The sequence below is a fragment of the Erpetoichthys calabaricus genome, chromosome 9, assembly GCF_900747795.2.
Source record: "Erpetoichthys calabaricus chromosome 9, fErpCal1.3, whole genome shotgun sequence".
In the NCBI taxonomy this organism is placed as follows: domain Eukaryota; kingdom Metazoa; phylum Chordata; class Cladistia; order Polypteriformes; family Polypteridae; genus Erpetoichthys; species Erpetoichthys calabaricus.
In genome coordinates, this window is record NC_041402.2 from 135,001,470 (window position 1) to 135,015,858 (window position 14,389).

The following is a 14,389-nucleotide window of genomic DNA, read 5'->3' on the forward strand; positions in this document are numbered from 1 at the left end:
TACGTGACTCCGCCTCCTCCATTACAGTGTATGGACAAAAAATATGTTCCAGTTATGACCATTACGCTTTGAATTTCGAAATGAAACCTGCCTAACTTTTGTAAGTAAGCTGTAAGGAATGAGCCTGCCAAATTTCAGCCTTCCACCTACACGGGAAGTTGGAGAATTAGTGATGAGTGAGTCAGTCAGTGAGTGAGTTAGTGAGTCAGTCAGTCAGTGAGGGCTTTGCCTTTTATTATTATAGATATATACACATACATATATGCATATCTACATACATACACATCTATCTATCTATCTATCTATCTATCTATCTATCTATCTATCTATCTATCTATCTATCTATCTATCTATCTATCATATAGTGCCTTTCCTATCTATCTATCTATCTATCTATCTATCTATCTATCTATCTATCTATCTATCTATCTATCTATCTATCTATCTATCTATCTATCTATCTCCGTGCTTTGCAGCGGCGAAGTACTGCTTTTAAATTTTTATTAAGAAGAAAACCTTTTTAAATTGAGTGAAAATCTACCAATACCAATTTGTTAAGGATCTGTTTTTTTGTGAAGCTGACTTCACACAGCCTCTCCGCTGTTTTATAAACGAACGTCATATAAGGTCTTCCTTTTTCGTTGCTTTGCCAACGGAAGCAGCCTTTTCATTTAATCCTGTTTTTACGATTGTTCTGTTTGTATATCACGTTGTCAGTTCAGCACTCTGGTTGTAATATGACCAAGCCGTGCAAGCACACTCTTGAGAATGCAACGTATAGTTGTACAGGAGAAAAGCAATCTTGCCTGAAATCAATGGCAACCTTTTGTAGGTCTATGAACTTAATTTAAACTTTAGGTTTACACGGTGCTTTCTTTCCGAAGTACCTGCACTCATGAATATGTCTGTATGCGTCAGTCGCTCAAATCCCCGCGGTTCGCACCAGCGAAGTTCTACTTTTAAATTTTTATTGAGGAGAAAAGAAAACCTTTTAAAATTGAGGTAAAATATACCAATAACAGTTTGTTAAGAAACTGTTTTTTTTGTGAAGCTGCCTTCACTCGAGTGATCACTTCGAGCTGACTTGCTGGCTAACCATAAGCGTTACCTGGTAGGTAACCACCCATACAATCAGATTGTGAATCAGACTACGAATGCCGTGAATGTAATTACCCCGATCTACATGCTGTCAAATAAACGAACCACACGCCGTGGCGCAATTTTAGGGGCTTCGCCTCTAGCGCTGACGTCCGAGGTTCGATTCCCGTAAGGGAGTGAAGTGAGTGGGTGGTTACCTACCAGGTAACGCTTATGGTTGGCCAGCAAGTCAGGTAACATCAGCCACGGTGCTTTCAGTTGTGAGAAGCAGATCATAGAATGGATGAAAATAGTTTACTGTCAAATAATGCAAAGAGTACGCGACACGTCTTTCACCCTTATTCTTGGCTCATCAGGCGTACACACTCACTGCACTCGCTTACGGTAATCGAACCTCGGACGTCAGCGCTAGAGGGGCTTCGCAGCGGTGAAGTATTGCTTTTAAATTTTAATTAAGAAGAAAAGGAAACCTTTTTAAATTAAGTCTTAAAAAGAGGTGTAAAGATATTGACAATAAGCTACGCAAACCCACCAAGACATGCAATCGTTTAAATCAAGGCGCGAGTCGAAAAATACCATCCCATAATATTAGTTAACGATTAACACATTTCTATATGTATTGTAAGCATACAATACAACTAATGATATGTTGCGCTTATTTATCTGGTGTACTGACATTTTTGCGCGTTTAACGGCTGAAATCTAACGTGGTTTGTGCCCTTCAGAATGAAAAGAGTTTGCAATTACCTTTTTAATAAAAGGCGAGCTTTTAAGCCTGAGAAATCACCCCGTAAATGCACACGTTTAATTGCACATGTGTTAATATGTATGCTTACACAGTATTAAAAGACACTCAACAATTACACAGTATTAAAAGACAGTCAACAATTAACGTCATTTACCTTCGTTCCCGCGTTTGACTTGTGCTGTAAATCTCTTCCTCGTTTTCAGTTCACGTGATTACGTAGGAGGCGTAATACGTGATGACGCAATACGTGACTCCGCCTCCTCCATTAGAGTATATGGACAAAAAACAGGTTCCAGTTATGACCATTACGCGTAGAATTTCTAAATGAAACCTGCCTAACTTTTGTAAGTAAGCTGTAAGGAATGAGCCTGCCAAATTTCAGCCTTCTACCTACACGGGAAGTTGGAGAATTAGTGATGAGTCAGTCAGTCAGTCAGTCAGTGAGGGCTTTGCCTTTTATTAGTATAGACTAGCAAAATACCCGCGCTTCGCAGCGGAGAAGTAGTGTGTTAAAGAGGTTATGAAAAAGTAAAGGAAACATTTTAAAAATAACGTAACATGATTGTCAATGTAATTGTGTTGTCATTGTTATGAGTGTTGCTGTCATATACATATACATATACACATATACACACACATATACACACATATACAGATATATTATATATACATATACACATATATTTTTTATATATATATATATATATATATATATATATATATATATATATATATATATATACATATATACACATATATTTTTTATATATAGATTTTTTATATATATATATATATATATTCACATACATTCATACATACATACATACACACACATAGATGCACTTACAATAACATAGAAATCAATATAAACAACATTAAAATCATTATCATATGAGAATATTAAGTAATATATAAGAAGCACATTTCATATAAATATAAATTATTAAACAGTAAAATCTTCTTCTATAATTTGCTACCGTGGCTTTTCGTTGGTCTGTCCAGGATTTTAAATCAGCTGTAGCTTGCAAACCGTTTCACCTATTGACTTGAAATCTGGTACACATATAATACGTCACGTCTGCTATCCGCTTTGTGGGTCATGATTGTATTACTCTTTTTATGTTTATTTTATTTTAGAATCAACTCCTATCTGCGCACACCAGGGCAGACGTGGGCAGATGCGTATGGTGTATTCACTCCATGTTATCGTGCATTGCGCTGTCACTGGTATTTTGATAAAAGAATTAGAACAATATATAAGAAGCGTATAAATTATTAAACAGGAAAACATTAACATTTAAGAAGTAAAGTTACATTGAGTACTACTGCAGTGCCTTCGGGTATACCTCATTTTTTGTTTGCCCATTACATGCTTAAATGTATACATTTTTTGGTGTACCTACCCGAGAACACGCGACATATAACCGAGCGTGGGAGAAGCATGGATTTTAAACACGCGTTGAGTTCATCTGCTGGTCTCCCTCGTGGAATAACTGGTAATGTTTGAGTAAAATGTACAGCGAGTAAAACGACATTACCTCCTTTTTTTTTTTTACGATCTCTGAGATCTTGCTTTTTTCGGTTCAAGGCTTCATAAGCTCTTTTATGTGCCATGGTGTACTTAATAAGTACTCATCTTTGAATGTTGCAAGACTTTCGCCTTGTATGTAGATCGGGGAAATTACATTCATTGCATTCCTAGTCTGAATCACAATGTGATTGTATGGGTGCTTACCTGGCACTGTAGGGTTGCCACCCGTCCTTTAAAATACGGAATCGTGCCGCGTTTGAGAATGAAATTGCGAGTCCCGTTTTGAATCAATACTGGACGGGATTTATCCCGTATTTTTTTTATCATTTTTTTTTTAAAGCAGCGTGTCATGCAAATCATCCCACACGCATTTTATGAAGATGCCTCCTTTCCTACTTTTGATTGGGTAATACTTGATGTCATCGTTAGTTTGATTGGTCTTTTTAACTGTCCAGTGAGGAGGGCGTGTCTTTTAAGTAGAGTCTGGAAAGTGTTGGCACTGAGATGTGGCGTGAGCGCCATAGTTGAAGCCCCTAACGTTGCAGTCAGCAAGTCGGCTAACATCCGCCATGTGCCGTCTTTCAGTTGCGAGAAGCAGATCATAGAATGGTTGAAACTGTTGCCCCTAACGTTGCGCCACGGCGTGTGGTTCGTTTATACCTCGTGTCTTCTCATTAAACTTTTATCTCGCGAATATGTTATTGCAATCCGCAGCGGGAGCGTTTCTATAAACTTAATTTAAAGTTACGTTTTACACCGTGCTTTGTTTCCCTTATGAACATGCTTGTATGCTTCACTCGCTCCGTTCTCAATTGTTTAATTAATTTTTTGCTCTTTGCTGTTTCCGGCTCTTCCTCCATTTCCCCCTACTTCGTTCTTTTATCTCGCGAATATGTTATTGCAATCCTTAACGGGAGCGTTTCAATAAACTGATTGAAAATAGTTTTGCATTTACCTTTTTAGTAAAAGGCGAGCTTTTAAGCCTGAGAAATCACCCCGTAAATGCACACGTTTAATTGCACATGTGTTAATATGTATGGTTACACAGTATTAAAAGACAGTGAACAACGTCAGTTACCTTAGTTCCCGCGTTTTTAATAAAAGGTGAGCTTTTAAGCCTGAGAAATCACCCCGTAAATGCACACGTTTAATTGCACATGTGTTAATATGTATGCTTACACAGTATTAAAAGACAGTCAAAAATTAACGTCATTTACCTTCGTTCCCGCGTGTGTCTCGTGCTGTAAATCTCTTCCTTGTTTTTAGTTCACGTGATTACGTAGGAGGCGTGATGACGCGATACGTGACTCCGCCTCCTCCATTACAGTGTATGGACAAAAAATATGTTCCAGTTATGACCATTACGCTTTGAATTTCGAAATGAAACCTGCCTAACTTTTGTAAGTAAGCTGTAAGGAATGGGCCTGCCAAATTTCAGCCTTCCACCTACACGGGAAGTTGGAGAATTAGTGATGAGTCAGTCAGTCAGTGAGTGAGTGAGTCAGTCAGTCAGTCAGTGAGGACTTTGCCTTTTATTATTATAGATTATTATCATCAACTCCTCCTTTTGACAAAAGTCGACATTAGCCCTGAAAGAGTTAAGATCATTCTTGTTATATTTCTTAAGCTCATTTATGGCCGTAACCATGGCAGTGGCCAGTGTAGCGATCATCTCTTTCAGTTCAGACAGTTCGCTTTGGCTTTCGTGCTCCGCGGGTGCAAATGCAGCTCCTGTTACAGCAGGTGCTGTGGGCTCGCGATGAGTAGATGAGAGCACATCCTGCTGGGCCTTTTCTAGTCTCGAATGATCCTCAGAAATCGGAGATCCATTGTGACCTGTATCACTTGCACCTTCGCTCCCATTTTCACTCTCGACTGGAGACGATACAATGGAGCGGGGTCCCAGGAAATCTGCGCATTCGTCTGCCTGTTCTAGGTCAGTCTCCGAGAGGCCATACCTTGCACTCGGGCCAGATGTCTGTCCAGACTTTGATGCAGCTTTAAGTTTCTTTTCCGGTTCTTTCTGACTTTTCTTCTTGTTAGTCATGCTTGTATATTGTAGTGGAAGTTCCTTGGTCGGGTTAAACACAGGATACCTCTAAATAATATGAAATACGTGGGAGAATAAAGCCGCTGCTAGCGGAGATCTGCTTCAGACGTCCATCTCCTATAAACGGACGAGACCAACTCAGTAGAATTACTGTCTAAAGTAATTGGAAATGACTTTAAACTCAACATTGAGATAACAGCAGCTTATCGCACAAACAGACCAAGCACCTTTAAACCTAGGTCTTTTATTGTCCGCTTCGAGCGACTACCATGTAAGCTTGATGTGATGGCACTTCTCAGACACAAGCAAGAGATTATATTTGAAAATAATCTTATTCCTATTTTCCCCAACTTCTCACCATCAACAACTGCAAAACGTGCAGCCTACATTGACATTAAAAAGTTGCTACGGAAAGCCGATATCAAATACAGCCTCTTGTATCCCGCCAAACTGAAAGTGGAAGTTCAAGATCAATATTATATTTTCTTAAGCAAAGAAGAAGCTGAAAAGGAATTAAAGAAGCTGTTTCCGACACTTTTTTGAAAGTTAATAAGGAGCCGTATTCTATCAAGGCATGGGAAGGACCTATGATCTGCTCTCTGGATCCATGTTTAAAGAGACTGGCATTATAATTATACATCCTTTTCTTTATCTGGACTTTATATGTTTATGTTTTAATTAGAGTTATAGAGTTATAGACGTGAGTGTGAAAGTGTGGAAGTAATTAAAGTAGGATTTTTTTTTTTTTTTTTTTATTCTACTATACCTTAAAGTAGACTGTTTAACATCATAGCCTTGGTTTATTGCTTTTTCTACTGTTTGTACTATTACCATTATACTATTACAGTAGGAATTACCAGGTTTATCCTATACTAGTTTTTAAAATCATTCCCAGGGTTGATTCTTTTTTTTTTTTTTTTATCTTAATAACTTAATAACTTAAAAGCGCTGAAGATTATTTCAAGGTTAAAGACTGTTAATAATAGTATTTTTGGCAGATAGTATTAAGAATTTAGCTGCAAAAGATATCTCTGTTTTAATTCTCTAATGCTGCTGCAGGGTGGGGTTCGTATGTCAGAGGACCGGGACATCGCGAAGTGGGATCTAGCCTCATGTGGGGAGGGAAAATGGGGGGGTGGGGGGATAAAGGGGGGAGAGAAGGAGAGCAGGTTATATCTAATCTATTCTTGTAATCCTTATAATTATAAATATCAATGCAACAATAGGCTAAAATGCAATAACTCATGGGGAGTCTTGAAACTAAGATTAAAACTGCCTCATTACCAATTAAAACTATAAAATGACATTAAAAACTTAGAATCAATGTCTCCATGATGGGACAGTTAACTTTGTGAGCTGGAATGTGAAAGGCCTGAATCACGAATTAAAGAGAAAGAAAGTATGCTTTCACCTAACAGGCTTAAATGCTAAAATAGTATTTTTACAGGAGACCCACTTACTAACCAAGGATCAGTTCAGACTACAAAAAGACTGGACTGGCCAAATGTTCCATTCTAGCTTTATAAAGAGAACTAGAGGGGTGGGAATTCTCATACACAGAACAGTTCCATTTGTAGCATCAGATGTAGTATCGGACCGTGAAGGGAGATATGTGATGGTCATGGGCAACTTATATAACAGTAAAATGATTTTGATAAATGTTTATGCACCCAATGTTGCTGATAAGGAATTCATGCAAAATCTATTTGCATCCATTCCCAATGTGAACACTCATAAAATTATAATGGCTGGGGACTTTAATTGTGTTCTAAATCCACTCTTAGATAGGACTCCTGTGACAGGGGGGACGACATCTAATACTGCAAAGACAATTACACAGTTTTTAAATGATCACAACTTATCAGACCCCTGGAGGTTTCTTAACCCAAACTCAAGAACATATTCGTTCTACTCACCAGTGCGTTATAGCTACTCAAGAATTGCTTATTTTTTTATAGATAATAATTTCCTGCCTACAATTAAATCATGCAAATATGACACAATTGTTATCTCTGACCATGCCCCTCTAGTCTTGGAGCTAAAATTAAGCCCCTCACACTCACCTCGTAGATGGCGTCTTAACCCTCTTTTATTGGCAGACGAGAACTGCACAGAATTTATATCCAAACAAATCAGCTTCTTCCTAGAGACAAACACATCCACAGAGGTTTCTGCAAGAACACTCTGGGAAACTCTAAAGGCCTTCTTAAGAGGACAGATTATTTCATATCTTTCCCACAGAAATAAATTAGAAACCAAGAAAGTGTCAGAGCTAAAAAGTGAAATTACTAGAATAGATGAAGAACAAGCCAGGTGTCCAAATGAAGTTCTCCACAGGAAAAGGCAGGCCCTGCATACAGATCTTAACATCTTAACAACTAAAGAAACTGAACAACTTATTTATAAGTCTAGACATCATTACTATGAACACGGAGAAAAAGCTAATAAGCTTTTACCTCAACAAATTCACAAACAAGAAGTTCGCAATGCAATACCAGTAATCACCAACAAGAATGGAGAAGAAATTATTGACCATAAAAATATAATGCACACATTTAGAAATTATTATAAGTCTTTATATTCTACTGAGCCCAAAGAAGACAACACACAATCTAATGCATTTCTGGATACATCACAGATACCACAAATAGATGCTTTAAGTGCTGAGGAACTGGATAAACCTCTAACGCTAACAGAATTACTAGACGCTATAAAGTCACTACAAAGTGGGAAATCAGCAGGCCCTGATGGTTACGCCGTAGAATTTTATAAAAAATTCTCCACTCAGCTAGCTCCCCTCTTATTGGCAACATTTACAGAAGCTAGAGACAACCAAATACTACCTCAAACATTTCGACAAGCATTAATCACCATCTTTCCTAAACAAAATAAGGACTTGTTACAATGTACCTCATACAGACCAATTTCACTCCTGAATAATGATGTTAAGATTCTCTCAAAAATCCTAGCTAGAAGGATGGAGAAAGTGCTGCACTCTGTAATATCACAGGATCAAACTGGATTTATTAAAGGCCGACACCTATCTTCCAATCTCCGACGCTTGTTTAATGTTATATATTCACCAGCAAAATCAAACACCCCAGAGATATTACTATCATTAGACGCAGAAAAAGCATTTGTTATGATTGAATGGAACTACCTTTTCACTGCATTGTAGAAATTTGGGTTTGGCCCGAATATTTGTGCATGGATCAAACTACTGTATACCAATCCAGAAGTTTCAGTTTGTATTAATAACATTTGCTCAGACTACTTTAAGCTAGAACGTGGTACCAGACAAGGATGTGCCTTGTCGCCACTGTTGTTTGCAATCGCTATTGAACCACTGGCGGTTCACTGCCGAAATTCTTATCAGATAAAGGGGATTGTCAGAGAAGGACTGGAACAGAAAATTTCTCTATATGCAGATGATATGGTCTTATATATATCAGACCCAGAAAACACTGTTCCCGTTGTTTTAACAGCACTAACAGAATCTCAAAAGATATCTGGTCTTAGAATTAATCTGAATAAAAGTATACTCTTTCCAGTGAATTCACAAGCATATAATATTAGATTAGGTACCCTACCTTTTACCATAGCAGATCAGTTTAAATACCTAGGGGTAAATATCACAAGTAAACATAAAGCTCTTTATCAGCAAAATTTTGCCGTCTGTATGGAAAAAATTAAGCAAGACTTGCATAGATGGTCAACCCTTCATCTCACTCTAGCCGGAAGAATTAACATTGTTAAGATGAATATCCTTCCTAAACTTCTCTTTTTATTTCAAAACATTCCAATATACATCAATAAATCGTTTTTTAAACAGTTAGATTCAACAATAACCTCATTCATTTGGAACTCAAAACACCCACGTATCCGAAGAGCGACCCTACAAAGACGTGAGGCAGAAGGTGGCATGGCTTTACCTAATTTTCAGTTTTATTACTGGGCAGCAAACATACAAACCATAAAAACCTGGACACAAAAAAATGAACATACACAGGCTTGGTCCGCAATAGAAGTAAAATCCTGTAGTACTTCTTTATACTCCTTGCTCTGCTCTCCAATAAATGCAAGTTATCGCAAATATACTAATAACCCAATTGTGCTTTACTCACTCAGAATATGGAAACAAATTAGGAAGCATTTTAAGATGGAAAATCTTTTATCAGTGGCACCACTGCAAGAGAACCACCTCTTTCAACCCTCGCAAACATATCCAGTTTTTAATACCTGGAAAAGTTTTTGGATTAAAATGCTCAGAGATCTTTATATAGACAACATATTTGCATCTTTTGAACAATTACGCTCAAAATTCAACCTACCAGCTACACATTTCTTTCACTATCTTCAAATTAGAAGTTTTGTTAAACAGAAATTGCCCGATTTCCCCCACCTCGCACCCTCCACAATGCTGGAAAAAATACTGCTCAATTTCGAGGAATTAAACACCATTTCCACATTATATAAAATCTTATTAGACTCCTTACCATTCAAAGATCCAAGAGGACATTGGGAAGAAGATCTCTTAATCAATATATCACAAAAGGAGTGGAAGGTAGCAAAGCAGAGAATTCACTCGAGTTCTATATATGCAAAGCATAGAATTATTCAACTAAAAATTATATATCGAGCTCATCTGTCTCGCTTAAAACTGTCCATAATGTTTCCAGGGCAGGATCCAACATGCGAACGCTGCAACCAAGCTCCTGCCTCACTGGGTCACATGTTTTGGGCCTGCACCAAACTAACATCATTTTGGACAAAAACTTTTAAGTGCCTTTCAGACAGCCTTAGTATCACAATCCCTCCTAACCCACTAACAGCTGTGTTTGGTGTCCTTCCAGATGGACTTGAATTGGAGAAGGACAAGCAAACGGTGATTGCATTCACTACACTTTTGGCACGCAGACTTATTTTGTTAAATTGGAAGAATCCTAATTCTCCTCTGATAAGTCAGTGGGAAACCGATGTTTTATATTATTTGAAATTGGAAAAAATCAAATTCTCAGTTAGAGGATCTGTACAAAATTTTTTCAAAACCTGGCAGGATTTAATCAATATTATTTTAGAATAAGAGAAATAACTTTTACCGCATTTAATTCCCTTCTCCATCTCTTATTTACATATATATTTACTTCTCCCTTTCTTTTGTTTAATGTCGCCTTATTAAAAAGCCCTAAGCAATTTTCCTGTAGCTAAGCTCTCCTTCTCAGGGGTGGGTTTTGATTTGTCTTCAATTTTGTTGGGTTATAAATTGATCTGTTTGTATGGAATGATTACAATGAAAATTAATAAAATAAAAATATATATAAAAAAAAAAAAGAAGAAAAGCTTTCCTGCATCCTAGCCACAAAATTCAGCACCTATTGTTTGCAAATGAACATCTAAACAAGCCTGATGCATTCTGGAAACAAGTCTTGTGGACTGATGAAATCAAAATTAAACCATTTGGCCATAATGTGTAAATGTAGGTTTGGAGAAAAAAGGATGCAGAATTCCAGGAAAAGAACACCTCTCTAACTATTAGGCATGGGGGGTGATTGATCAGGCTTTGAGCTTGTGTTTCAGCCAGTGGCACAGGGAACATGTCATTGGTAGAGGGAAGAATGGATTCATATAAATGGAAGCAAACATCACACCATCTGTAAAAAAAAAAGTTGAAGTTAAAAAGAGGATGGGTCTTGCAACATGATAGTGATCCGAAACACACCTCAAAGTCTACAATGGAATAATTCAAGAGGCGCAAGCTGACAGTTTTGCCAAGGCCCTCACAGTCCCCTAAATCTAAACATCATTGAAAATCTGTGGATAGATCTCAAAAGAGCAATGCATGCAAGACGACCCAAGAATCTTGCAGAATTACAAGCCTTTTGAAAAGGATGAATGGGTGAAAATACTCAAATAAGAAATGAGAGACTCTTAGTTGGCTATAAAAAGCATTTACAAACTTGCCAAGGGGGTGTTACTGAGTACCGGCCATGTATTGTTCCCAATCTTTTGCTTCAGACCTTTTTAATTTTTTTGGTATTATGTACTTGTGAATGATGGAAATAAAAATGTAATATTGCTTAAAATGTTAAAGAAATATGTCATCTTGACCTTTATGCCTTTTGGTGATCAGTTCATCTTCTGTTCACTTAGTTTCTCACAGTAACAGACATTTTAAGCAAAGGTGCCCAAACTTTTGCATGCTACATTATATATACAGTATGCAGTATATACAAGATCTGTCCAAAAAGAAACACAATTTCTTAAATAGGGCACCAACAAGGTAGAATAGCAGACTCTTGATAGTGGTGGTGTGTAGAGGTGAACTTGACTTTTAAAATCCTTACCAGTATGATCATGTCAATTTGTCATCAATCACATGTAGTACAATGAACTTGACTCCTGTGCCTTTGGTGATTTTTTGCAAGTTGAAATATAAAGGATCTTGAAGAGCAATGTGTTTCCATGAAACTGTGTGAAACTGACAAAAACATTTACTGTCACTTTTCAGATAGGAGCTTATGGAGAGCATCGTTGCACAATGAGCATAATGTTTTGAATTGTACTGTACCAACGGTGTAAATCGGGAAGACGATCCCAAAACTGGAAGTTGATCACGTTGAGAATGTGTGTGTTTATTGTCTAAGTGTCCGTGAAGTGGTGAAGAAGTAGGCATCAGTAAAAGTTTGTGTCACACAATTTTGACTGAAACACTGCAGATGCATTGTGCTGCTGCAAAATTTGTGCCATGTTTCTTGAGAGATGAGCAAAAAGCAAACTGGGTCCTAGTCAGTCGGAAGTTGTTAGATCATTCAAAGGCTGATGAAAACTCTCTGAAACATGTGATAACGTGGGTGTGCAGCCCCTGCAGACTTTTGTTTTTGTTCCCCAAATTGAAGTCCACCCTGAAAAGTCTGAGATTTCAAATGACAGAAAATTCACCGCAGAACCTACATGACATTCCACAAAATGAGTTCTAGGATGCCTTCCAGAAATGGAAAAACATTGGAAGTGGTGAATACAGTAAATGAGAAAGGGGGAATACTTTGAACAAGACAAATCTGATGAAGCTGTAAGCATATTAATAAATGATTATCTTGGTATGCACAGTATAAATGTATGTGTTCATCTATACATTTTCCAAACATGCTTTACACAATACAAGGTTGTGGGGTGGCCTAATAGCACTTGGCACACAGTAGGAACCAAACACCAGACAGAATTTTAGCATAACACAAGTTATAGACACTCATCAGGTACATTTAGAGCTGCAAGGTGCCCAGGAATGCACGACTTTGGGAAACCTGATTTACTAAAAGGCAATGGGAGAAACTGCAAAAGACACACAGACAGAAACCAATTGAACACTGGCTTTGTGAGGCAGCAGCACTCACTGTTGGGCCATTCATACTCACTCATCCCTATCCAAACCAGCTTCTTCCAGTTCTAGGATGGTAGGGGACATAGCATCCCAGAAGCATCCAGTTAAAAGCAGGGACCACCTTTGCAAAGATTACTAGTCAGCCCTTAATTCTCTACGTATATACTTCTTTTTTTCTTCACAGCCCTGAAATGATTCAGAATCCAGATCTTTGTTCCGAGGTTGACATTGATGATCTTGCTCCTCTGATATCCAATGATGCACTTGAACAGCTGCAAACCAAGTACATCAACACTGTCAGGGTATGCTTTAGTCAAACTTTTCCACTGGGGTGTTTTTTGGTGTTTAAGAAAAATGAATACTTAAATATAAGTGAAAACATGTGTTGAAATGGCTTGCTTGTTTTATTGTGAAATTGTCCATTAAAGGCACTGTAGCCTCCAAAGGTTCTTTTTTTATTGGTGGACAAGTTTTTCCAGGAAAAGTGTAAAATGTTTTATGTGTACAGAACACAGTTCTTACCCTTGGAATCCTTAATAAGGGCTTGCTACCTTTGTAAAAGATTCTACTCTGAACCTCTGAGGTACCCTAACAAAGAACACTTTAGCCTCAGTTTCCCCCACTGTAAGGGCTGAACCACTGAATACTCTAACATCCTGCTGCTCCCAGATCTGAAAGGACTTAACCTGAACGAGTGCTCATTACCTAGGTTAGATCTGTAGTGCCAGTAAACAAGAGGACAGTTAACAGCTCGGTGAGATAATGTCGAAAACTTTGTTTTCATCAAAACTTGTGTTTATTTGCAGAAAAACCAGGCATATCAAATGTTTGATAAAATAATTGATTAAAACACACAATGTGAATAATTCAAATCAATGTATAATATCAAGCTTCATGTCAAGTGGCTACTGTCTTTGTCATCTTAAGCCTTATGTGATGCTTGTTCTCTCTTTTCTTGTGAGGTTTCTCCATCTCTCTCTGCCAGGTGTGATGTCTCTGACAGTGCTTTTTCAAATAATTTTCCTTTATAGAGTTTCTTGACTGCGGTGGGTTGGCACCCTGCCCGGGATTGGTTCCTGCCTTGTGCCCTGTGTTGGCTGGGATTGGCTCCAGCAGACCCCCGTGACCCTGTGTTCGGATTCAGCGGGTTGGAAAATGGATGGATGGAGTTTCTTGATGATTGATAGCAAGCTGAACTAGACAAAAAATAATTTCCAATAGTCTTGTTACTTATCAGTGAAGTTACTTTTAGCTAAATATGAGAAAATGTTACCTGCAAAGTTTGAAGCATCTAGTTCATACCTTCTTATAAGCATACCCACACTGGTTAGTTTTTCTGCGTTTAAATGCATACATTTTAATAGAAATACCACTTTTATTTTGGTATTTTCTTTCAGATTTGAATATTTCCCAGTATACTTCGATGTAGGTGCATGCATCCCAGAGTTCTCTCAAACTGTCAATCTTGTAAGTTATTGTTGTGTTGACCAAATGTTCTGTCCAAAAAGCACTGCCTATCAAACTCTTGTTTAAATACACTCTATCAAAAAATAATGTTAGCTTTTCCAATTTATTCATTTAAAA

The 14,389-nt window shown here is 37.7% G+C and overlaps 1 protein-coding gene across 2 annotated transcripts in view; it reads left to right on the top strand.

Moving 5' to 3' along the window:
- exoc3l1 (exocyst complex component 3-like 1) overlaps positions 1-14,389 on the top strand; it is an 88,952-nt gene that overhangs the window by 25,616 nt on the left and 48,947 nt on the right. For both annotated transcript variants that reach the window (XM_028810189.2, XM_028810190.2), the window contains exon 5: positions 12,990-13,107. In XM_028810189.2, coding sequence (XP_028666022.1) covers positions 12,990-13,107 — 118 coding nt within the window. The remainder of the gene's footprint in view (positions 1-12,989; positions 13,108-14,389) is intronic.